This window comes from Eumetopias jubatus, unplaced genomic scaffold, assembly GCF_037043125.1.
Source record: "Eumetopias jubatus isolate StellerSeaLion01/CBP00866 unplaced genomic scaffold, mEumJub1_p1.0 scaffold_15, whole genome shotgun sequence".
Taxonomy (NCBI): Eukaryota; Metazoa; Chordata; class Mammalia; order Carnivora; family Otariidae; genus Eumetopias; species Eumetopias jubatus.
Window position 1 is genome coordinate 46563919 of NW_028274821.1, and position 25209 is coordinate 46589127.

The 25209-nt window shown below is 41.7% G+C and overlaps 1 protein-coding gene across 2 annotated transcripts in view; it reads left to right on the top strand.

Annotated features, from left to right (window-relative positions):
* The window catches only part of FOCAD (focadhesin), a 309970-nt gene that overhangs the window by 219595 nt on the left and 65166 nt on the right, over positions 1-25209 (top strand). For both annotated transcript variants that reach the window (XM_028107273.1, XM_028107274.2), the window contains exons 22-26: positions 4290-4382; positions 11546-11634; positions 15199-15243; positions 19877-19985; positions 23362-23478. In XM_028107273.1, coding sequence (XP_027963074.1) covers positions 4290-4382; positions 11546-11634; positions 15199-15243; positions 19877-19985; positions 23362-23478 — 453 coding nt within the window. The remainder of the gene's footprint in view (positions 1-4289; positions 4383-11545; positions 11635-15198; positions 15244-19876; positions 19986-23361; positions 23479-25209) is intronic.

Below are 25209 nucleotides of genomic sequence, written 5' to 3' on the forward strand. Positions count from 1 at the left end.
AGAGTCCTGGGGACCACCACAAATAGGGGCGGGTGATCAAGCGGGCTGACTACCAAGCCCCCAGCCCTCGTCCTCACTTCATCTAGACAAGTTTTGCCTGTTTTCTGTTTTATATGTTGGCATTTCACTTAACATTTGGGGTGGGTGGAAAAATTAAATAGCTAAATATTCAAAAACTGTATTCTGCCGTGTTGCTGACACACTCTGAGCCGCCGTTCCCTCTCATCCTGATTATTGCCATAGCCTGTGAGTAGGCGTCCCTGCTCTGCCCTTTGCCCCCTACAGTCTCTTCTCAGCATAGCAATCAGCATGATCCTTTTATGCTATAGATTAGATTATGTCTTTCTTCTCAAAACCTTATAATGGCTTCCTCTTTACTAAGAATAAAGACAAGTCCTTGAGGGGTGCTTGGGTGGCTCAGTCAGTTAAGCATCTGACTCGTGATTTCAGCTCCAGTCATGATCTCAGGGTTGTGAGATTGAGCCCCATGTTGGGCCTTGTGCTGGGCATGGATCCTGCTTAAGATTCCTCTCCTTCTACTTCTGCCCCTTGCACTCTGCACCCGCACATACTCTCTCTCTCAAAAAAAAAAAAAAAAAAGTAAGTCCTGAAAAGTGACCTAGAAGTCACTTCCCTGCGGTCTCTGACTGCCCTGTTAATTTGCCAGACTTCTCTCTTGCTTATTCTGTCCATGCTCGTTGGTTATAGTTGGTTACCTCAAACAGGTTAGGCACCTGTGCCTCCACCCTGTCTGAGTGTGTGTGTTTTTTTAACTGAGGTAAAATTCGCATAACATAAAATTAACCCTTTTCAAGCTTAAAGCATACAATTCAGTGGTATTTAGTGTATTCACAGTGTGCAAACCGTCACCTTTATCTAGTTCCAGAACATTTTCATCACCCTCCAATGAGACCGCGTGTATGTTAAACAATCACTTGCCATTTCCACCCCCCCCCCCCGCCCCTGACAATCACATCTATGGATTTACCTATTCTGGAAATTTCAGGTAAATAGAATCATCTAATAGGTACCTTTCTGTCTGGCTTCTTTCTCTTTCACATAAATGTTTTCACAGTTTATCTACATCTAGTGTGCATCTGTACGCCATTCCTTTTTATGGTTGAATAATATTACATTGTAGATATATTTTGTTCATTCATTCATTGCTCACGTGGGTTATTTCCATCTTTTGGCTATTGTGAAAATGCTGCTTTGAGCATTCGTGTACAGTGTTGGCGTATATGGTTTTGATTCTTTTAACATAGAATTGGAATTGCTGGGTCGTAGGCTAATTCTGTGTTTGGCTTTTTGAGGAATGACCAAAGCGTATTCCATAGAAGCTGACCTGTTTTCCATTTCCACCAGCACTTCTCTGGGTTGTTATGTCTTCATTGCATTCTGGTCTTTACTGAGGCTTCACCTTCTCAATGAGGTCTATGCTGACTGCCCTATTGAGTCCTGTAAAGTGTTCCCGTCCCTCTCCTCCTCTCATTGTCCCCCCCCCCCCATTCCCTACTCGTGTATATGTCTCTAACATGGTCTCTTTTTTACGCACATGCGTAATGTTTCGTGATACTTACTCCCTCTTATATCTAGAAATGCTTACTCTTCTCCAGATCATAGAACCTGCTCATGCCAACAGTCCCTCAGACACCCGTCATTGCAAGGGTGTGTGTAGATGAAGCAAAACTACATTCCACATCCGTGAAAACTTCCTGCACAGTAGTTGAGAACCCTCGTCTGCTGAGTAACAGGGTTACAAGTTCATGATTTGCAATTATTTTGTTGATTGGATTTCCTTCAAAGACTTCTCAGAGTATGGCAAATCATACATAATTTTCATGCCTTAAAAATGCTTATTGTATTTTTCAGCCTAGCAACATTAACCTATATGGGTGGCTATATATTGAATTAGAATAGCGTCCTAAAATGTGTTTCTGTTAAAAATGGTCAAGGATGTCTCTTTTGCCGTGTAACACAACTGGAGTGTAAGGGCATGACTGATTTCAAGCTGTTTCCCTAAGTTTCTCTTCAGTAAAGGAAAGGGCAGGATTTATTTATTTATTCACAGCTAACTCCATAGAACACTGAGACTAGGTATAATCTCATAAACCATGAGTTCAGGCTGGTGCGTAGGCTCAAGAGTTGGGCTGGGTCCCCGCTCCCACCTTCAGATGTGGTTGGAGTGGCAGCGGGAGGATTAGCTTTAACCTTCAGTTTATAACCTCCTTTCAAAAAGGTTTCCGGGCATAAATGCTTTTGTTCTTAGAAGCTCAACGTTTGATTTGCTCATTTTCCTTTACATTTTTTTCTCATAATACTTTCTTTTTTTTTTTTAACTCAGGTTGAAGTGGTAATTGCCACTGTTGTCTTTCCAAAAACATTCAGTGCTCTTTTTACCCATAGACTGAGACTGTGGATGTTCCTCAGTAGTGCAGTGATATCCATGGATTATTTGTCAGGAAAATATTGAAGTATTTTGAGGGTGTGAAGTAAGAGAGGAAAGCTGGTTATGGTGTTTGAGTGTTCTTTCTGTTAAATCCAGGTCTCCCAAAATAGGATTTTTTTTTAAGGGGGGAGGGGCAGAGGGAGGGGGACCGAGCTTTAAGTCGGCTCCACGCCCAGCGTGGAGCCTGACGCAGACTCCACCCCAGCACCCTGAGATCATGACTGAAGCCAAAGTCAAGAGTCAGATGCTCAACTGACTGAGTCACCCGGGAGCCCCAAATTGGACTTGAGAGTTAATGTATTTTATGAAACGGAAATAGAATTGATAGGAAACTGCCCCACATTTTGGAAACAGAGAGCAGGGCCGAAGGCCGATTCATGCCTCTCCAGCTAGAAATGTGGCCTCGGTTGTAGTCTGCTTCCCAGATAATAAGGAGGAAGCAGGAACTGGTGGTCCTGTTCCTTCGAGGACTTTTGTTGACCTATTGACAAGGCTCTCCCTACCCTACTCGATACAGTGAGTACTTAATCAGAAAAAGAAGGAACCTGTCCTGAACGATTTTTTTTCAAGTTCATTTCATGGTACAAGTATCTTCTTCAGACTCTCCAAGTATCGAGGTGTTTGTTTGTTTGTTTGCTTGTTTGTTTTTGAGAAAAGCAGTGCTAGGATGAGAAGTGATAGATAGCAGACAGAATTAACTTTCTTTGTTCTTTTTATTCCCGTAGGTTCCTCCTAATTTCGCTTGATAATCTATTTGTGCTCCTTTCTGACTCTCCCACCGGAAGGCTCTCTGCAGACACACACTGATCACGCTCATAAGCTTTCGTAGTACCTGACGTGTGGTAGGCCCGCACGAAGACTAGGATTACAGAGAATTCCAGAGGCCCTGGGGAGCAGCTGTGTTCAGAACGGCTGTTCCCTTCCCTCTCACCAAGCCCTTGAGAAAATTAATTCCCACATTACAGTAAGATCTCCTTACCACACCCTAGTTATCATGGTTCTGGGGTCATTATAGAGAAATTTGTCTTTTCGGCTGTTTGTTGTTGTTTTTGTGTGCGTAGGACCCAGACTACAGTTTTAGTTGTTTGGGTTTAGATGAGATGAGTTACAGGAAATGTGAAATGTGATGCACTGTGACTGTTTCTCGTGAGCGATCTTTCTTTAACAGAAGCAGACCTTGGGAAGATTTGTCGCAAGATAGCCTCATACTAATAGGTAGAAACAGAAATGACTATGAAAACCAGATGTTTTGTCTGGGCCTCTCTTCAGAAACAGGGCTGCAGCGTCGGCATAGATCATTTTCCTCTTGTTTACCCACACTGATTAAAGGGCATTTATCTAGTGGTGTGCACTCATTTGCATCTCTGGCCCTCCTGGTTTCTACACAACGTGATATTTCTGTTGGCCATTGAAATTTATTACTTCAGAAATTGTCATTGTGGAAATCCAGGATGTGAGCAGTATTTATTTTTATTTAAAATGACTAGGGGCATTTGCTAGACAATACCTAGTTTCCTGACATTGGCAAGAGGCTTCACAGAGTTGGCCCCTCATTTTCAGAGACACATTTGTATTACACATACATCTTAACTTGTGATTACTGTAGAATTCTATTTGCTTTAATTTAGAAAATTCCAGGCTCATTTTATTTTGTCTTGACGCGACTCTAAACTCTTATCCTTTGAAAATAGCTGAAAGATCTTATTTGTGGTTCCGATCCTAGACTGATTTGGTTTGTTTTAGAATCTAAATCATTTAAATGAAGGGTAGGGGGGAAGGAATTTTATTCTGTTTTAATACCACAGAGTCTAACTTACGTTGTGGTCCGTTTTCCCCACAGGTTCACATCCAGCTTTCCGAGTGGCACCGGGCAATCTTTCTGCCACAGGCCTGGCTTGCATATATGAGTCGAGCTTATCATGCCATTTTACAGGTAACGAAACCATAGGATAGGGTGCTGTAGGGGAGTGTCTCCTTCGGATCTCAAATTTTACTGCACATATGGATTTAATATAAAAGCCCTTAGGAAAATAGCACTATCAAAAATGCAGTGCTTGGGGCACCTGGGTGGCTTAGTCAGTTAAGCATCTGCCTTCAGCTCAGGTCACGATCCCAGGGTCCTGGCATCGAGTCCCGCATTGGGCTCCCTGCTCAGCGGGGAGTCTGCTTCTCCCTCCACCTGCTGCTCCCCCTGCTTTTGCTCTCTCTCTCTCTCTCCTCTCTCTCTTTCTGACAAATAAATAAAATCTTTAAAAAAAAAATGCAGTGCTTATTTTTGCTCATAAAAGACTGTGAGTTGTGCACATAACTGCGCTTACCTTTTCAATCTTGATGTCCTCCATCTGTGGCCAGTCCAGAGCCCCCTCTTGGGTGCTTTTCTACACCCCGCTGCTTTCTGAGACCTCCTAGATGTCCCAGGTGTCCTGTGGCTGTCCCACAGCGCCTTGACGTACACACGTCCCAGACTAAGCTCACCGTCTGCCCCTGCACCTGTGCCTCCCTACGCTGCACCTGTTTACAGCTCCAACCTTATTATCTCTTAATCCTTTTCCGGAATTGTATGTTTCAGTCTTGCTAAATCTCTCTGTTGTCAAACTCAGCACATCTTCCCTAACCTCTTGACTTTTTACACACCGTTCCTTCTGCTGTAGGCACTGCCATTCCTTCTTTGCCCACCTAATTTCTGCTGGTTTTTTTAGAGTGTTTTATCTGGGAAGGCACCTACCTGTGGGGCCCACCCCCCAAAACTGAATTATATGCCCCTCTTTTGTGCTTTCTTAGAATCCCTGCTTCCCCACCACCCCTGCCCCCCGGCTTTTTTTTAAGATTTTATTTTTAAATTTTTTTTAGTAATCTCTGCACCCAACGTGGGGCTGGAACTCACAACCCCAAGATCAGGAGTCATGCCCTCTGCTGACTGAGCCGGTCAGGCATCCCCCATGCTTCCCGTTTTGAAGCCCTTATCACCTTAGATATTTGTCTGGGGCCCTTTGGTTGTCTCTGCTTCTTAAAGCTAAGAGCTGTGTTTTCTTCCCTGCTGTCGCTCTAGAACATGGCATAGTATCTAAAACATAGTAGGTGCTCCCTAAATAAATGAATTCTACTCAATTTGACTTCATTTAATCCAATAATACTAAAAGTCGTAGTTTGTGAATTCTGAAATGAGAAAATTTGGGGTCAGTGTGGGAATATACAGTTAACAATATAAGGAAATGACTAACCAACCTTTGTTCCAAGCTTAAAATTCATTTTTAAGGATGATAGAAAAAAATCTGATGGTACTTAAGTAATTTATGGCCCAGAATGGGATTCTCAAGGAGTCTCAGGAAGTGTGGTGTTAACGGTTAAAGGTAACAACCGTCCTAAAAGACGGAGTGGGAAGGAGGAGTGGGTGGGGGGTGAGCTAGGGGGTTGGGGAAGGAATGACTAAGCATCTTAGCATTGGTGTTCTCATCTTAAATTAAAACTTTGCTGCAGCATATTTTATTGAGTCTAGGATTTATAAAGCAGTGATGCATCTTCGGAGGTTCTGACTCATTGGAACTGAGTAGGGGACCAGGAACTTCCATGTTTACCAAGCTGTCAGGTCATTTTAACATAGTCTGTCAACTACACCACCACATTTTATAGATGGCTCCCCAAACTACACTGGAATTCACATTTTAAAGATGTCCTTTTAGAACCCTTGTTCCCTTTGGCTCACCTTTATGCGTTTTGTTCTAGGTTGCATCTGGGCACTCGGTTTTGAACAGGTGCATGGGTGAAGGAATGTGTATTACTCATACACACCCTTAACCAATTATAGTTTTTAGTCAAGAAGAGTGAGATTGCAAGTCAGAGTATGCACTTTTTCTCACATCCGTTTGACTCGATGTGATTTTGTAGTGCTTTCCTTCAGCAAACATTTATGGACCACCTTTCACTGGCCAGACCCTGTGCCAGGTGTGTGGGATACGGAAGGAGAATAAAGCACTCCTTCCTCCCTGTGAGCTCCCGGTCCACTGAGGGAGACTGACACGTCCACCAGCAATTTTAAAACAACCCCTTTCAGGCTTTAATAGAGGACGTACAAGGTGCTTTGGGTGCCTGGAGAAAGAAGGCAAGAATAACTCTTCCCCCTGCAGCATGAACTGAGAATTTTATTTAGCTCTTAGCATAAGGAGGCTAAATCGAACAGGATGATGGTATAACTCATGCAGGTGACTTGCAATTGATTAAAAAAAAAACCACACAGTTATTTTTTTATAATGAGAGCTACCATTATTATTGAACAACTAGTGTGTGTCCAATACTTAACATGTATTATTTCAATGAATCTTTACGGAAACCCTTTGAAGTGAGTGTTGTTAACCCCAACGTATGATGGGATTCTAGACGCAAAACGGTGCAAAACCCAACAGTCACAGTTGTCACTGGGAAGGGCTCCTGGGAAGGAACAGGGACTTGCTCTGATTCGTCTGTCCCCGGAGCCTCAGCCTTTTCCAATGCGGCACATACTTTCCCTGGCACTATCATTAGTCATAAAAACAAATAATGCAAATTGGTTTACTTTTTTAAAGGCTAGATCTATTTACGAAAAGCCGGCTGTTTTGACTAATGCAGGTCAGTTATTCTGCCTTTCTCCTGTTGTAGATGCTAGTTTGCCTCTTTGCTTATTTATCATTTAAATGATAAATTTTACTTTGGATTTCTCCATTCCACTGAGAATTGGTGACAGTAGAAAGGAAACTCAAAGTATAGACTCTAAGAAGATTTTCGGTATCACTTAAAAGTACAGGAAAGCTTTTTAGGGAATCACTATTTGAAAGCACACTGATGCATTTTAATTGAGTTTTTTAAAATGAGCCCACACACTTAAACCGAATTTATGGTATCTTAGAAGAATTAGAGCAACTGCCAGACTCCTTGTCTATATCAAGACTTTCTGTCCTGGAGGATCCTTCGTCTATACAAGAGTTACAGTTACTTCCATCTGGTGCTAGACATATTTTGTAGCATTAAACCAGAGGATCATTTAGAGGAGGCATGTTTTATTCAGTTAAGCCTAGGAGACATGTGGAAAGATACATTCTGCATTATTTCCTGGAGGTTGATTATGATGCGAATAAGTTTGAGATCTGACCAGGACCAGTGGCTTTAGCTTGGGCATCTGCTTCCAGCCTTATCTAATTTTTCCACAAGAACGTCAGAATTTGGATTTTAGGCATATCAATGTGCTTGACATGGGGGAGGTATTTGGCTTTCTTCCCGTTAGGATGGAAGAACGCAGATAGATACCAGTTGATTGACAGTTCAGAGTCTTATTTTGATAAGGAGGCCTCTCCAGCCATCTTTGCTTCAGTGCCCATGTGGGATGCCGAGTTGGTTAAGATCTCCAGACTTTGTGGAAAGGGCTTTTGTGAATATGACCTCAACCTGGAGAGAGGACCTAGAAAGCAGGTTGACTGCAGACATTTGCTTCCTGAGTGGGTCAGCTGGTTGTAAAATAATCTGAAATCAAAACCAGGGGCAGGAAATGCAACCCCAGTAGATTTCTCTCTGATCGTTTGTAGGAATAGTTTGTTCTTAACGTCTACACCTTTGGAGGTAGGGGAAATTGCTCACTATAATCAGCAAGCTCTTGGTTATATAGACTGGAGATTTAAAAAAAAAAGTAAGAAGGATAGGAATAATTGGAAATATTAATTATTGGAATTATTGGAATATTAGTCCAATAAATAATTAGAATCTACAGGCAATCCAAAAATCTCAATTCAGGTGATCATTTTGGCCTTCTTCCTCCCGGTGAGTGCTGTCCCCCCTTAATCACAGAAGCCAAGGTGACAGAGGTGGGTGCCACCATGACCAACACACAGAGACTCTGGGGGCACAGTGGGTCTGAATAAATAGTCTCACACGGACTGGGTAGAAAGGGGGAGGGAGACATTCCAGAAGAGAGGGTTGAGAGGAGCAAGAGATTTTGGAAGAAGAAATAAGTTTACTTAGTCATGTCGATGGTTGTACTGGGTTATGGCTATAGGAGAGATTAGAAACGTAGGCCTTCTCAATAGGCTGCCCGTATACTGAGCTCTTTTGGTTTGTGGTTTATTCTAAGCAGATTTTGAACCTTTTCATTTCCTCCTGCTTATCCTTTTTGGAAAAAACATTATGGCAAGTAAATGTTCCTAGGAGTAAAGAGGCCTACTTTAAGAAGCATAACTAATAGGGATAGGCAAGAAATACTATTTTCTAGTTTGCCTATCCTCTGGGAGGTCAGTATCAGTCGTAATAAGTATTAATATTAATGTCTTGCCACTTTGTTCACCTCTGATACCTTGCTGCAGGAGACAGAGGGGAGAATGAAAGGGTCAGGATTCTATCTTTTTTTTATTTTTCTTCCCTTTTTTTTTTTTTCAAAGATTTTATTTATTTATTTGACAGAGAGAGACACAGCGAGAGAGGGAACACAAGCAGGGGGAGTGGGAGAGGGAGAAGCAGGCTTCCCGCGGAGCAGGGAGCCCGATGCGGGGCTCGATCCCAGGACCCTGGGATCATGACCTGAGCTGAAGGCAGACGCTTAACGACTGAGCCACCCAGGCGCCCCAGGATTCTATCTTTGAAAACACGGAGATGGGGACGGATATGAATGCAGTAAATGGAAATTATGAAGGATGTGACTAGGATGCTCATCAAATCTCAGAATGCCTGAGCTGGTCAGCCCCAGGGCACTGTGGGCTGGAAGTTGCACTAAGTACAAGGACCCCTTCGACTGATGGACTGTCTTTGCCTTCAGTGGGCTCACAGGCTGGTGGTAACTGAGGGTTTATAGACATTCATGAGAGATCATTTCATAAGAAGGTAATAAAGTGAGGTGGGATTTTTGTTGTTGTTATTAACAATAAAGCTGGTATAGTAGCTATTTGTTATTAGCCACCACACTAAACAGACACTTCTCCACATGATTTAGCGTGGAGCTCTAATGCCATGAGGTAGTTGTTAGCTGCATTTTACAAATGAGGAAATTGATGTATAGAGAGACGATGTAACTTGTCCGAATTTACACAGCAAGTCAGTGGAAATGACCTTAGATCAAGGCATTCTGATTCCAGAGCCCACATCCTTAACCTGGCAAACTGTATTGCTTCCCTCTCTACAGTTTATGTGGAGACATACTTTTCTCCTGTGGAACATACCTTGGGACTCTACTTTTCATTTTGTTTTATTATTATTTTTTAAGTAAGTTCTACACCCAGAATGGGGCTTGAACTCACAACCCTGAGATAGAGAGCGTATGCTCTAGTGACTGAGCCAGCCAGGTGCCCCCATACCTTAGAACTCTAAAATCAGTAAGAAAAAGACAACCAGTAGAAAAATGGACACACGGGGGCACCTGGGTGGCATAGTGGGTTGAGTATTGGATACTTGGTTTCAGCTCAGGTCTTGATCCCAGGGTCGTGGCACGGAGCCTCGTGTCAGGCTGTATGCTCAGCACAGAGTCTGAATTTCTTTCTCCCTCTCCCTCTACTGCTCCTCCCGGCTCGCTCTCTCTCGAATAAATAAATATTTAAAAAGAAAAAAAAATGGACACAGTAGGAAATCTAAGTCAATAAACATATGAAAATATTTTCAATCTCACTGATAAACAGTGAAATGAACATTAAAACCATAATAAACACTTTTTCGCACTTGCCAGAATAGTAGAAATTCATAGCCTGACAACTCCAAATGTTGATGAGAATGTGGAGTAGCTAGAACTTTTATTTTCACTGCTAGTGAGAACATAAGCTGCACAACCACTTCTGAAAATGGTGTGGTATCACTCAGTAATACAGTACACAGTAAGTTCTCGTCCAGTTTAGGGCTCATCAATAAACCAGTCTCTTTCTTTCTTTCTTTTTCTTTCTCTCCCTTTCTTTCTTTCTTTCTTTCTTTCTTTCTTTCTTTCTTTCTTTCTTTCTTTCTTTCTTTCTTTCTTTCTTCTTTCTTTCTTTCTTTTTCTTTCTCTCTTTCTTTCTCTCTCTCTCTCTCTCTCTTTCTTTCTTTCTCTTTCTTTCTTTCTCTTTCAGATTTTATTTATCCATTTTAGAGAGAGCGAGAGAGCAAGCAAGTGGAGTGGGGGGAAGGGGGAGAGGGAAAAGCAGACTCCCCACTGAGCAGGGGGCCTGATGCTGGGCTCGATCCCAGGACCCTGAGATCATCACCTGAGCTGAAATCAACAGTCGGATGCTTAACCGACTGAGCCACCCACGTGCCCCAAAACCAGTATTTTAAGTACATTTAAATAATGTAATTGCTTAAAGACTCGATGGGAAAGGAGCTATCAAAATAATCCTGAGTGTAAAAAAATAGGAAAATATCTGAAGGTCTTGGCCTTATTTTTTTATTTATGTTTTTATTATATTTCTACTTTTATCGTGCGTAGAAGTTGAAAATTATGGTGTCAACTTTTATAAGTTCAAGAAATAAAAATGTGCAGATGTTTGAGAATAACTTTGGTTATATATTACCCAAATCTTAAGTGTTATATGAGCATCCTCATTTTCTACCATTCTGTTAAAGTACTGGTGCCCAGGCCCCAATCTTGGTATAGTGCCTGTTAAAATTATCATTATGATAGGGGGGTGGGGGGATGGGTTAGCCTGGTGATGGGTATTAAAGAGGGCACGTTCTGCGTGGAGCACTGGGTGTTATACGCAAACAATGAATCATGGAACACTACATCAAAAACTAATGATGTACTGTATGGTGATTAACATAACATAATAATAAAAATTAAAAAAATTATCATTATGATAAAGGGGATTTTTTTTTGTTTTTTAATGGGACCAATGGAATTCAAATCTGCTTTTAATCGATATCCCAAAATGAAGTGCTGTGCACTAAATTTCTCAAATCTACAGCTGCTCCAGGATAAATTTCTTTAGTGAGTGTTGAAATACCTGAGTGGTGATATAATTATCTCTCCTCACATGTTCTTTTTTAATAATCTAACATTTTATTAGGAACATTGGCGGCCAATGGGTAAAGACTACATCGGTTATCAGTGTTTTACAAAGAAATGCTAAGGTCATTTCAGCCATAGGGTTTGCATGCTGATTTATGCTGTGTGTCCTGCAGGGCAGGACAGGAGAGCTGGATTTGCAGTTGAAACACGGGAAAGAAGGACCCGAGGAGGTGCAGTACAAAAAAGGCACAGCCTGGCTCTGGTAAGGGGATGGTGTCCCGCTGCTCGTTGCTCCTCATGGGAAACGAATGATGAGGAGGAAGGGGCCCACTGTTTAAAGCTTATATATATATATAATAATATTCCATTGTATATACATATGTATATGTATATACAATGGAATATTATGCAGCCATCAAAAAACACAAAATCTTGCCATTTGCAACGATGTGGATGGAACTAGAGGGTATTATGCTGAGCGAAATAAGTCAATCGGAGAAAGACATGTATCATATGATCTCACTGATATGAGGAATTCTTAATCTCAGAAAACAAACTGAGGGTTGCTGGAGTGGTGGGGGGTGGGAGGGAGGGAGTGGCTGGGTGATAGACATTGGGGAGGGTATGTGCTATGGTGAGCGCTGTGAATTGTGTAAGACCGATGAATCACAGACCAGTACCCCTGAAACAAGTAGAGCTTTATTCAATGAATTTTAGTAATTTTAAAAATGGTTTTCTAAAGCAGCGTGAAAATGGGTTACTTTTCCCTTTTCCCCCTTGTGACGGATTATTTCATATGCTTTCAAAGGGAAAATTCTGTTTTCTCACTCAATTCATTGCCTTCCTAACAACTCCCATTTCATCAAGGAATACCCCTCTACTCTACTCCCATGCTCCACCCCCCCCCCAAGACATCTTCATTATTAGGAGTACCTTTAAGGCGTCAGGGTTTTAATTTTTTTGGCAGATATCCCCAGGTGAATTCCCACTGTATTAGCTAGAAATGTGTAAATGCTGGCACATTAAAAGCAATGTAAATTGTTACATGGGTTAGGAAGAATACCTTGTCAGATTAATGTGGCAGCAACCTAAATCTAGGTAAAGTGCTTAGAATCTAAATTGCTTTGCCTGCAGCCACCAGGTTTCTTGAATCTAAAAATCTATTCAAAGCTTACTGGAGTGTAGGTTTTTGTTTACTGATTGGCGTTTGTAGAAAAGCAGAAGCTGTGTGTGCGTGTATGTATGTTTAAGTAATTCTATTCTAAGTTGCATTTTCTAGATTAACTTTCAAAATAGCAACACAGTTTAAAACATTAGGACATGGAATTTAAGATTAGAGGTTAAGACTTTGAATTTTGCTCCCTCTTTGTGGTTCTCTTTTACGTATAATTTGTGGTTCATCTTCTAAAAATGATCATTTGGTAGGGGTTGTATATTGGCTGTATTCTCCAAAATAGAGAGAGAGATAGAATGAAGAATGTGACAGAAAGTTGGGCATCCAGGATAACTCCAAGATTTTGACTGTGAATAACTAAAAGTATGAACTTCCCATTTACTGAGTTGGGGAAGACAATAGAAAAGCAGGTCTGTGTAGGGTAGGAATCAGGTTTGGGACTTGCTAATTAGACCTCCAATTTAGAGATAACACATAGGTCATTGATGATATGAGTGTAGAGTTTGGAGATGAGATCAGGGCTGAAAATACAAATTTGGGAATTACCAACATATCAACTGCATTTAAAATCATGATGCTGGGTAAGATCACCTAAGGACTAAGTAAAGACAGAGAAAAGGTCAGGGGACGGAGCCCCAGAGCAGTTCAACATTTAGACATGGGGCAGATGAAGAGGGAACCAGTAAAGCACAGGGAAAAGCAGTGGTCAGTGATGTGGGAAGAAAACCAAGAGAGAATGGAATCTGAAACACCGAGGCAAGCGTTTTGAGAAAGGAGAAACCAGTTGTGTCAAAGGCTGCTATGAGGCTGCAAAAGGTGGAGACTGAGAATCAGGAAAGACTTGGCCTCTTTGAAAGTCCTTGGCGGCCATGACAGGAGCTGTTTGGTGGAGCTGTGGGGACAAAAGCCAGATTATAGAAGGGTCTGGAAAGACTGGAAGGAGATGAACTATTTTAAATGAGTTCTGATGTATGAGAAGCAGTGAAATGGGGCAATCGCTAGAGAGTTTTTTCTTCTTTGAAGATGGTAGATATTATAGTGTGTCCACCTGCTAAGGGGAGTTATACAAGTAGAAAAGGACCAGTTGGTGGTGCAGCAGACAGAAGCAGGTAGGTACGAGGTGGGAACTAGCCCACATGTAGAAGGTTTGCCCCAGCATAGAACTATAGGCAGTTCATCATTTGTAAATATCCACACTGACCAGTAAAACAAACAAACAAAAAAACCACATTGAATGCACTGTAGTCCATTTAGGAAGACTGAGGTAGGACAATACATTTTAGAGAAACTTATTGTCAAATAGTTTTATAGGAATGCAAGTTTATGGTCTGTAGGAGCTGTGTTTGCAACTGTTTCAAAAACTTGGCTCTGGGGCGCCTGGGTGGCTCAGTCGGTTAAGCGACTGCCTTCAGCTCGGGTCATGATCCTGGAGTCCCAGGATCGAGTCCCGCATCGGGCTCCCTGCTCAGCAGGGAGTCTGCTTCTCCCTTTGACCCCCCCCCCATTCTCTCTCTCAAATAAATAAATAAAATCTTAAAAAAAAAAAAAAGAAAAACTGGGGTCTGAAGATCGAGTCATTCTCAGAGAGTGCTGATAGCTAAGATTCTTTAGTATTTCCCATGAAAATAATACAGCTATAACATATTTGCAAAAACTTTGTAAAAAGTTTGAGCTTATGAAACTTGAAGTGTATAGTGAAAATATCTATGATTGCTTCTTGAAAAATGTAAGTAGGGCAGTCCATGGTTGTTCTTGAACTCAGGCTTTTATGTTGAAAAGAAATTTTATCTGGTGAATATTTGAATTGAGTATGTATGCTATCTTCCAATCCACATGTGTAATTATTTTCTTTCGCCTCCAGAGTGAATCTATAACCATTTTAAATTTTATTTTCTATACGTACATAGTGACAATTCCATTATCTACAATTTGGTCATAGTAAATTGCTATTTTAGTGAGCTCTTCTGCAAAACACCAGAGAATGTCTTAGTTTAGGCTGCCATAGCTAAAATACCCTAGACTGGATGGATGCCTTAAACAACAGAAATTTGTTTCTCATGCTTCTGGAGGCCGGGAAATCCAGATCAAGGTGCCAGGAGATGTTGTGCTGGGGAGGGTCTCCTTCTTGGTGCGCGAGTGGCCGCCGCCTTATATCTTCATAGGAGGGAAAGCAGGCCTGGTGTCTCTTCTTACAAGGGCACCCATCCCGCTCATCCCACTTGGGAGTGCTCCACCCTCATGACCTCCCCAAGGCCTCACCTCCAAACACTCTCCATGGGGTGTTTAGATTTTCACATACGGATTTTGGAGGAACACATTCAGCCCATAGCAGAATAAAATAAAACATAAAGGACACCTGTGTAGCCACCACTCAGTGTAAGAGGTGACACCATCGTAACACTGCCTATGTGTCCCTCCTCAGTTACAGTCACCTCCTTCCCCGCCTTCAGTAAGTGACCTAAGGAATAGGCAGGGGAAAGTCCTTGAAGGAAAGCTCCTATTACAGGTTTTTCACCTAACACTAAAATTCCACATACAGAGTTTTAGGATCTAGAGTCATTGCCAGAGGTTTTTATTAATTGACAGGTAAGCAGAAAGATGGAGTTCTTATTCCAACATCAATTCTTGCACCTATTTTCAATCTTTTTGCAGGGTCCGAGACATGTTGACTGAGGAGATCACCAAGGTGGCGGCCAAGTAAGATCCATTTATTCGTTTACCAAAAATTTTCTTTAAATGCTTTTTGTTTTATTTTGTTTTTTCCTGGCAAGTGCATACCATTTCTCCCTTTAGGGTATGTCCTAACTTTAAGGATTTTAAAGGATTTTTTTCATTTTTTTTTTAAAAAATCAGTTGTTATCCTCTCTCGTGTTAATTCTTAAGGTAATGTCTTTTTGTGAGAATACAGAGGAATCAATCAAACATGACTTTGACATCAAAAGTCACGGAGGTCATGCCCTTGTTGTACACCTAACAAAGTGCCCCGTGCTTTGACTTAGATTTAAAGGATTCTCATTTGGTTTGCGGCAGGGGTAGGGGCTGCTGAGGGAAGGAGAAATTCTTGCTAATGTGAATTATGTGGGTTCTACAAATAGGTTATTAAATCTCAACTGTGAGCCAGGAAATAAATCAGGGTAGTACTTCCTTTCATTCCCTTTGTGTTACTGGGTCCAGGGTATCTAAAAATTCAATTTTTAAATACCCAAAACGAGCATGAAGTCCCGTGAAAATGGCAGTTTCAATCATATCCTTATGGTTGTTTTAACAAAAATAACGAGTATTACCACCTTGAGGCTTTTTATTTATCTTAAGCCAACTCTCAACAGAAAATTACACCCTAATGAACTTGCTGGGAACAATCTCTTCAGGCTCCTTTGCTAACAAGCTGAGTAATTGTTTCTGGCAGTAAGGTACATGTCAGTTACCGCCGCTTCTCCCTTTCACCATCACCTTGGCTGCTGCCCTTTCTGTAGGACTTCCTTTTTTCTTATCCACCGAATAACATGGATTGACCTTTGACCTAAGGGATTTCATGTGTCCACATTATCTAGACATATTTAATTGCAGTATAGTTTATCCCTATCATGTCCCAGAACCTTCCGTGGCTAAATAGGTTTGGCCTTAAAAAACAAAACAAAACACAAAAACACCAAAGAACATGATCTACCTTAGAGTTCGCTTTCTACCAGTAATTTCTTAAGCAGGCACGTGACTGTGAAGTCTGATCACAGTACATGATCACTACTCAGCCTTGTGTCTTCTGAATAAAGGGAGATAAAGGTGGTAATCCTCCCCTGCACTCAGTTCTGTGGGAGGCCCTGGGAAATACTGTTGACATATCTGTTGACAAAATGAAAACTAAAGTACAGAGAGGCTTCACTAGGGACTCATTTGTGTCTGCTTATCCAGTTTGGTGAATTGCAGACACAGTGGGGGAGCGCTCAGCTGCATATTGGAGGGGAGGGGGTGCTGGGTCGGAGGCTGTCTTTGACCTTTACCTTTCATAGTTTGTTCCATTATGTAGCCTACTTATATCCTGTTAAAAACAGCGCTCTGACATTTGCAGCAAAAAAACGTGAACGCTGAAGAATCTAGCAGCTTTCTATTAGACTATAATTTTGCCTCTCTAGTAACTTTTGCATTTTCCATTCTAAAATTTTATTTCAACAAGATTTTAATCTTCAGATTTGCAAAGCATCGTTTCATGACTAATACCTAAGAAGAGTGTGTTCACATTCTCAGTGGTAGGGAATAAAAATAATTCATGTTCTCATGGTGCTAAACCTTTTCATCAAAAATTTCAAAGTATTTTATAGACCTTATTAAAGCAATGCTGACAATAGTAGGTATGACAGCAAGTGAGGTTCGGAGGCTGAAAGATTAATGATAGTGCAGGGGGAGAAAAAAAATCACTCTGCTGCCCTCTCTTTACTTTTTCCCACCGGCTTCCTCCAACCATGGGAGGACGGACACACACACACACACACACACACACACACACACAAACACACACACACACACACCCCGTGCCCCCCCCCCCCCGCCCCCGCCACCACCACCTGCTGCCAGCTTAGCCTTCCCTTTCTTGGATCATGGCTGACACAGGCTGGTTGGAACCATTGTAAGACTGACTTTGTTTTGAGCCGTAAGTTAAATGCAGGAAGTAAAATACCAGTCACAGGATTAGACTGATTTGCTCATTTAAGAGCAGTTTTAAAGCATCAAGGATAGGGCTAAGGGAGAATCAGAACACAGATAAACCCTGATGATTGATGTAAGTTTATTTTCATCGTTATTAATGAAATAGATCTGAACCCAAAGATGAAAATCCCCAAAGGACTGGGTCACTTTACTAATATGTAATGTATACTTTGTCCCTAAGAAAGCATCACTGTAGCTCATCCTTCCCTGCGCTTTTTAATTAGGTTGATGGCATCAGTTTGTTCCAAAGGACAGTTTAATTAAAATGCTAGTGGTGTTGCCTAGGTAAATACTGTACTGATGCTGACATGTTATTATGCAAATTAGCCACTACTGCCCGACTGGTAGGGATAGTTATTTGATCCACAAGCTGATGAGTTTTTGCTGAACTGGTTGTAGATTTTCACCTGGCAGCCTCCTCCATGAATTTGTTTCACTGAATACGTATCGAGTGTCTCCCCTCCATAAGTCACTGTGCTAGGCATGCGGGGAGCGCAGAGTTGACCAAGAGCTGGTCACAGCACCTTTGGGAAGTGTGTAGCTTGGCCTGAGCATTCACTGTGTGGACTGTGACATACTTTTTTCTATTCAAAGATTAATGTCCAAATATGCATTTAATCTGCAAGCAAAGGTCTAATTACTACCGACTTTAAATACATTTTTCTCCATTTTACAAGAACAATATGTGTTCCGGAATGTCAGGACCAGTGAAACTTCTGAAACAAAATCACTTGGGGTCTCTGTGTTGAAACGGAGGCTAAATGTTCTCCCAGAATTTCAGGGTTACAAGAAGACTTTTCATGTCATCTTGTCTAATATCCTTGTTTTAAATTATTTGATACCCGATTTCTGGTGACAATCTGAGTTTTTCTATAGGGTAAAAAAAAAACAACAACAAAAAAACCAGGGATCAAATTGTCAGATCACTGAGAATTTGAAACTTTTCTTTTTTTTAATGTAACTTTAGGGATTCATGGTCATTTTGTAGCAGGACAGTCTTCAGGATATTCTCAGCTAAAGGAAAGAGACCATATTAGAAAAAGAAGATGCAATTTTGGTTTTGTTAAAAGTGATGTTAGGGCTCTGGTGCCTCAGAATGCCCAGACCTTGCCCTGCGTCCTGGTGTTTTATTATTATCTATATCCCAGTGACCCTCACTGCAAAACTCTAGCAAAACCTAGGTTGAAGGCATCTGCTTAGCCTTCAGGTCTTCCTCCTGTTTTCTCCCCTCACCACGTCCCCCAGTATAAAGATTGTTGTGTTACCAAATTATGGCAGGCCTCATAGAGGAAAGAATTAAGCAGGAGTGAACAGAATGAGCAAGTTTCGCAGAGGAAGCCTTCACTGAGTTTAACCATCCCAAGGTGGGAGAGCGAGAAGGCAGAAGGGATTCCATGAATAGGTAGACTTGATCATGGCAAGTCCTGAATCCCATTCTTAGCCAATGGAAGCAAAAATGCAAGAATGTGTGTGTATACTCACCTTTGAATACCCATAACTCACAGGTTGTCATGACTGTGGCCTGGGACTGGAGGTCCTTAGCTTGCACGGGGAGCAGGGCTGGAAGTCTCTCCACCCCACAGATCTGTTCCGTTCCTGTCCTGCGGTGAGCAGGAGCCATTCTAGTACATACCCACAGGTTCATGTTCAGGTCTCAAGTCCAGGTTTTGGGAAACAGTCTCTGTATTTATGGGAACCCCCAACCAGGACAGAATGGAACCATCCGAGGGCTTGGGTGTTCTATTATAATGGAAGTGGGCCAGCCAAGAACATCTCATCAGTGTTGCACTGAAGATTTTCTTCTATAGAATCACGTTGGAATAATGGAATAATATTAATTGTTCATTTTCAGGTGGTAAGTATATTTAAAAAGGTTCAGTTTTCTTGATACTAAATCCAGAAGTCACATTTAAGATTTTGTTGCTATTAATAGAAAAACCACCATTTGGATAAGATGGGAGGGCAACTCTCCATCCAGATAGTTTAAAAACAGGCTTTTTTTTTTTTTTTGCACCTTACCTAGGGTCTCTAAGTTATATCATAAATCGCCTTAAGGTTGCTGGCTTTGGCATCTCGAGGGAAAGAAGGGGCGCTAATAAGGATAATGATTATAATAAGCAGTGTGGCAGGTTGCTGGTAAAGGATGCTGTCTGAAGTGGCTCACCAGAAGCTGCTTCCACACACCAGTGCCTGAGAAAAGCCAGAGGCCACTTGCAGTCTACCGCTTACTCATGCAACCGTCTATGCTTGTATTTTTTAGTACAAATCGATATATTTATATTGCCAAAGATGACACAGAAAGATATCGCTTACTAAATGCCGCGTCCAACGATGAAATAAAAACTTTAGAAAGAACTTAGATATATGAGCTTAGATTTGTAGGTCACACACACACACACACAGACACACACACAGGGCCTAAGGACCATACCCATATGAGGAGAGAGAAATCCACGCTAGCGTCAGAAGGAGGAGAAAACATCAGGGCACAAGCAGACGTGTGTGGATGAAGCTGTGTGAAGGAATGGAAGTGCTTTTTGACCTTGTCTGCCTTCTCTGTAATAATGCCTTCTCTTCTCCCGGTTAATGCCCCCAAATCCTCTCTTGGAATTTTTTTCTTTTTAAACAGGGAGAGCCCAGTGGTCAAGGGCAACGCGCTGTTAGCCTTAAGCAGCCTCGCTGTCGTTGTATCCAAACACGAAGCCAGTCTCTCCTCAGACTCGGAGGGGGTCCCGGAGGTGAGTTAAGGGCGATTTGAACCAGTTGGGCAACGTTTGAAAAGTGAGAAGCCTCTTTAAGCTGGCCCTCAGTTTATGAGGTTAGAGCCCCTGCCTGTGGCAGCACCAACTTCTGCTACTTGTTGGGTCTTCACACGGGGAGCTTGAGGGGCTCCGCAGACACTTTTCCTTGCTGCTCTTCTGTTTTGCTTTCTCCATCACAGTTAAGTGGTCATTTCCATTTGAAGGTACCAATTTTATGCAACAGGGGTTGTCTTTTTGTGATTACATCAGTGGTAACCAATCTTAGGAGGTTAACTAGGCTTACTGAAAGTGAACAATGCTGTCAAAAAATGATAAATAAGTAGTGTTTACTGACTGAAAAAAATTGTACTTTGCATTTTAATTGTAGATGTCAATGACAAAGTGCCTATTCATTTTTGCAAGGCATTTATTTCTTAATTAAACATGTGGCGAGCTGGCCAATGTTCATTTCCAATGTACTTTTTCAGATAATTCATATCTGTCAAAATAAAAAGGCATGGATTTATTCTTCTTTTAAGCCCCATTATCTAGTAGCTAGCATTATCTGGAGACAATATTGCCAAGTGGTTAAAAAACATAGGCTTTGGAGTAGGAGAGTCCTGTATTTAAATCCCAATACTTGCAACTCACTAGCTCTGTGGCCTATTGTTGGTAAGTTCCCATTGCAAAGCCTGTTCCCCCACCTGTAAAGTGGGGCTAAAGGTACTCACCAGACAGGATTGCTGTGAGGATCAAATGAATGAATATATGTAGAGCTTGACAGTTGGTAGATACTAAGCACTCAGTAATAGTAACCGTCATCTGACTTCTTGCTGCAAAAACTGCGCTTTATTCAATGCTATTCAGCCTGTCTCTGTTCCCTCCTTGTGTCTTCTGGGCCATCTGTACTCCTTTTTCATGATGGAGTTTTTTGGTTGCAAGCAAAGGAACCAACTCTCATCTAAATAAAAAAGCAGAAGGATATGGCATCCAGAAGCCCATGGAATTGAAGGCAAAGTTTAAAACTGGATTTGGGGAAGAGCATTAGGGACAGGAAGTGTTAGGAGAACCATCACACATCACAGCAGACTACCACCCCTGGGATGGATCGGCTCTGGTCATGTGCTGTGCTTGTCATTCAAGATTTAGGGTCCCATGTGTCTCGTGCCCACCCCTTGGGCAGGTTGGATGGGTGGCTTCATTGAGCGTTTAAGCAAGCTTCAAATCATGGAGGAGGGAATTCTCCAAAGGGTGCCATTACCAATAAACAAGAGAATAGAGGCTGTGTGGCAAAAGCTACAAATGTATATTACCTGTGGGGAAAGGAAAGGGGCCAAGCAATTATTTCATGAAGCATAGAAGTGTAGTTACCATAGGAAATTTTAACTTTAAATGCAGAATCTTACTTTAATGATGAGAAAGATGTTTTACATCCTTGAAAGAGCCATGGAGTACTTTAGCAGAGACAACATGCTAAGTAGAATCTATGACCTAAAAAGTTAATGTGCCTTTCTAGGATCCCTAATTTTGGGCAGACTTACAGGTAATTTGCCCCGGGGAACCAGGGGTCTAGCTCTGAGTTTGAGTTCCAGGCAATCTTACTCTTTTTTATTTCCCCACTCTTTTGTTCTGTGCTGTAACAGATACTACACAAAACATCGAGAAGCCACACAACCCAAAGATGGGACTCTGCTTTTATTCATCACTTTGTCTTTGGTTGTTATTCAGTACAAACTCAAGACCTCATTATTTGATTAATGTTGAGGTTTTCAAACTTTATTTGAAATCTGCATATGACTAACAACCAAAGATCCTAGGAAGAAGGCCTTCTTTGAGTCAAGGCATTAAGTCCAAGGATGCTTACCACTGCATTGACCTTTGTCGTTTGCACCACCTGAGTGTGACCCCGTGAATGTATGGATGCTTTTTTTTTTTAAGATTTTTATTTATTTAGAGATTTATTTAGACAGAAAGAGAGATAGTGAGAGCAGGAACACAAGCAGGGGGAGGGGGAGAGGGAGAAGCAGGCTCCCCGCCAAGCAGGGAGCCCAATGCGGGGCTCAATCCCAGGACCCTGGGATCATGACCTGAGCCGAAGGCAGAGGCTTAATGACTGAGCCACCCAGGCGCCCCATGAATGATTTTTAAAACCAAGGTCTCTTTTTAATGAGTTGGGTTTTGTTGTTGTTGTTGTTTTTTAAAGATTTTATTTATTTATTTGACAGACACAGCAAGAGAGGGAACACAAGCAGGGGGAGTGGGAGAGGGAGAAGCAGGCTCCCCGCAGAGCAAGGAGCCCGATGCGGGGCTCAATCCCAGGACCCTGGGATCATGACCTGAGCCGAAGCCAGACGCTTAAGGACTGAGCCACCCAGGCGCCCCATGTTGTTGTTGTTGTTTTGCATTCTCTTTCCTTTTCTTTTTCCAACTGAAGATCATTTATGCTTTCATACTTAATTAGCTAGGCCCACATTGTGATGATTCAGAATGATAAATCTATGGTGATAGTAAGCAGAAATGCTAAAGATGGTGATGAGAGTTTCGTAGGCTGTTTTATTGCCTCCTTTGTGAAATGGCAAGTCATAGAAATGAGACATTTTGAGTTTATTTCTCTGCACGTCTCTCCTTTGACCCGCACGTCACCCTCACTAAACATAGGCAGGCAGCGGAGAGCTCTCGGGCATGGTCTGCTTTGCAGCCCCTGTCCTCTCACCTCTGCTTGTCTTGTATAAAAGGTAAATCCTATTCCTGTTGGGGCACAGCTTGAGGATGTGTATTTGTCATATATCTATCTGCCTCCTAACGTCCTGGCAGGTGAAGTTACTTTTTGGTCGTAGCACTTTACTCTTTAATACAGAAGGGGGTTGTGCCCCGGATCTAGAAATAATATTTAGGTTTTATTTTTTTTCCATTATCATTTCATGTTTTTCCTTTTTTTTTTTTAAGATTTATTTATTTGAGGGCGCCTGGATGGCTCAGTCGTTAAGCATCTGCCTTCGGCTCGAGTCATGATCCCAGGGTCCTGGGATCAAGCCCCACATCGCGCTCCCTGCTCCGCGGGAAGCCTGCTTCTCCGTCTCCCACTCCCCCTGCTTGTGCTCCCTCTCTCACTGTGTCTCTCTCTGTCAAATAAATAAAATCTTAAAAAAAAAAGATTTATTTATTTGAGAGTGAGAAAGCGAGCATGGGAAGGGGTAGGGGGGGAGGGAGAGAGGATCCTCAAGCCAACTCTCTGCCAAGTGCTGAGCCCGATGCTGTGGGGCTAGATCCCAGGACCCCGAGATCATGGACCTGAGCCAAAATCAAGAGTCTGGATGCTTAACTGACTGAGCCACCCAGGTGCCTCTCACTTCATGTTTTTCTTCATCTGCAGGTTCAGCCTTATTTCCTTTCAATGAAGGAGTGGGTTTCCATGGTGTCTGATACTCTCCTGGTCATTGTGGATAGCCATTACCAACCCAGAGGACAACTTTTCTCCTCGTTTTACTACGTAAGTCTGAGAAATAAAATTTAAAAAATGATGGGAAAAGTCAAAGGTTGAGGCTACTCATATTAGTTGTTCACGTGAAAGCCATACCATAGTGTGATTACTCTCAGTCTTAGCTTTACGTTGGAATCACCTGAGGAACTTGAAGTGCATGTGTGTGCGTGCAAGCTCGTGTATATATATAAGATCTCTCTATAGATAGAAAAAATACTGACCTGTAGGCCTCTCCTCTGATTTAATTACTTAGGGAAGGGCCTGGGCATCATCAGTATTTTAAAAGGTCTCTAGATTTTTCCCATGTGTAGTCAGAGGCAAGAGCTACAGTTGTAGTGAAATAAACATTGGTTAAAGATTGGGGTCCCTGAGTTTCTACTCGTAGTTTTTTTTTAAATTCCAGGACATGTGACCATGGGCAGTTCACATAATCTCTTTGGACCTTTGTTTCCTTACGTGTAAAATGAGGCAATTGAACAATATTATCTATAGCGATTGTAGTCCCAGCTCCACCCCTTACTGGTTTTGTGACTGTTGACCTGATACTTAATCCATCAATTTATTTTCCTTACCTGTACAATGAAGGCAAAGATTAGTGCTTTGCCAACTTTATAAAAGATTTGCAAGGATCACGTGATACAACTTGTGGGAAAATGTTTTGAAAACTGTGAAATACTCTATACACAGCAAGGAATATTGCTGTTGCTCATGAAAAAGCACCTGTCAGTCACTCTTTTTCTTCATGCGAATATCCTAAGATTTGAAACAAAGTGAAAACACACTTTTTTTGTTTAGGTTTTATTTCCCTTTCATTGGCTGTAGTGCATGCTTTATTTCTGTATCTGCCCAGAATTATTTTGGTTCTGCCTTATCACTCTCCACTGCTTAGGGAATTATAGTGATCATGGGACAATCAGCTGAGTGGTGGAGGATTATAGTCAATTTGAATAAAAATATAGCACAGGTTGTGAACTGTTGCTAAGATCATGAATTGAGCCCGAAACTCCTTTGCCTTGTCTTCTCTGTACAGCATTCTGTGTGCCTCTGTCCTCCTGCTTTTGGGAGGACCTGGTACGTATTCATCTGGGCCTTAGGATCTGGAACTAGGATTTTTAACTATACTTGGGGACAAACAAATGACTTGTAGATAATATAGAATTAAAGTGGAAGGTAGATTTTCCTCAAAGAAATTGCGTTATGGTCCATTTGTTTGCTGTCAGAAGTGTTCTTATTCCTTTTATGATGAACGAAAAACTAGTTTATATCGAGGTCTTTGCAGTAGCGCTCTGGTTCAGATATTCACCAGGACAGGATATTCTATGAGATTTCTAATCGCGCTGCTTAGTTCTTGCAAACCAATAAAAATAATCTCCTTAGTAGCCAGCTCAGGGTTGCCTCTTACCTTTGTGATTTTTGCATTATTTTACTTCTTCAAAGCCCTGATTCAAAAATCACTTTCTTGACTTCCAGTGTTGGAGCAGCTGGGTCATTTTGAATAGTATTGTCATTACAATAATGCTATGTTAATTTAAAGAATACCTTAGCACATGTTTGATTTTTGTTTGAAGTACTAAAACTTAGCAAATGGGTACAGAATTAAACGCACTTTTTAATGTGCTTTGATTGCAAGGGACAGAACGGCCTTTATGACGTGTCTGAAAATTTGAAGTGAATAATAGTGGCGGAATGATAAACGGGCTTCTTTCCCCACTTGAGACATATTTATAAATGTATATAATG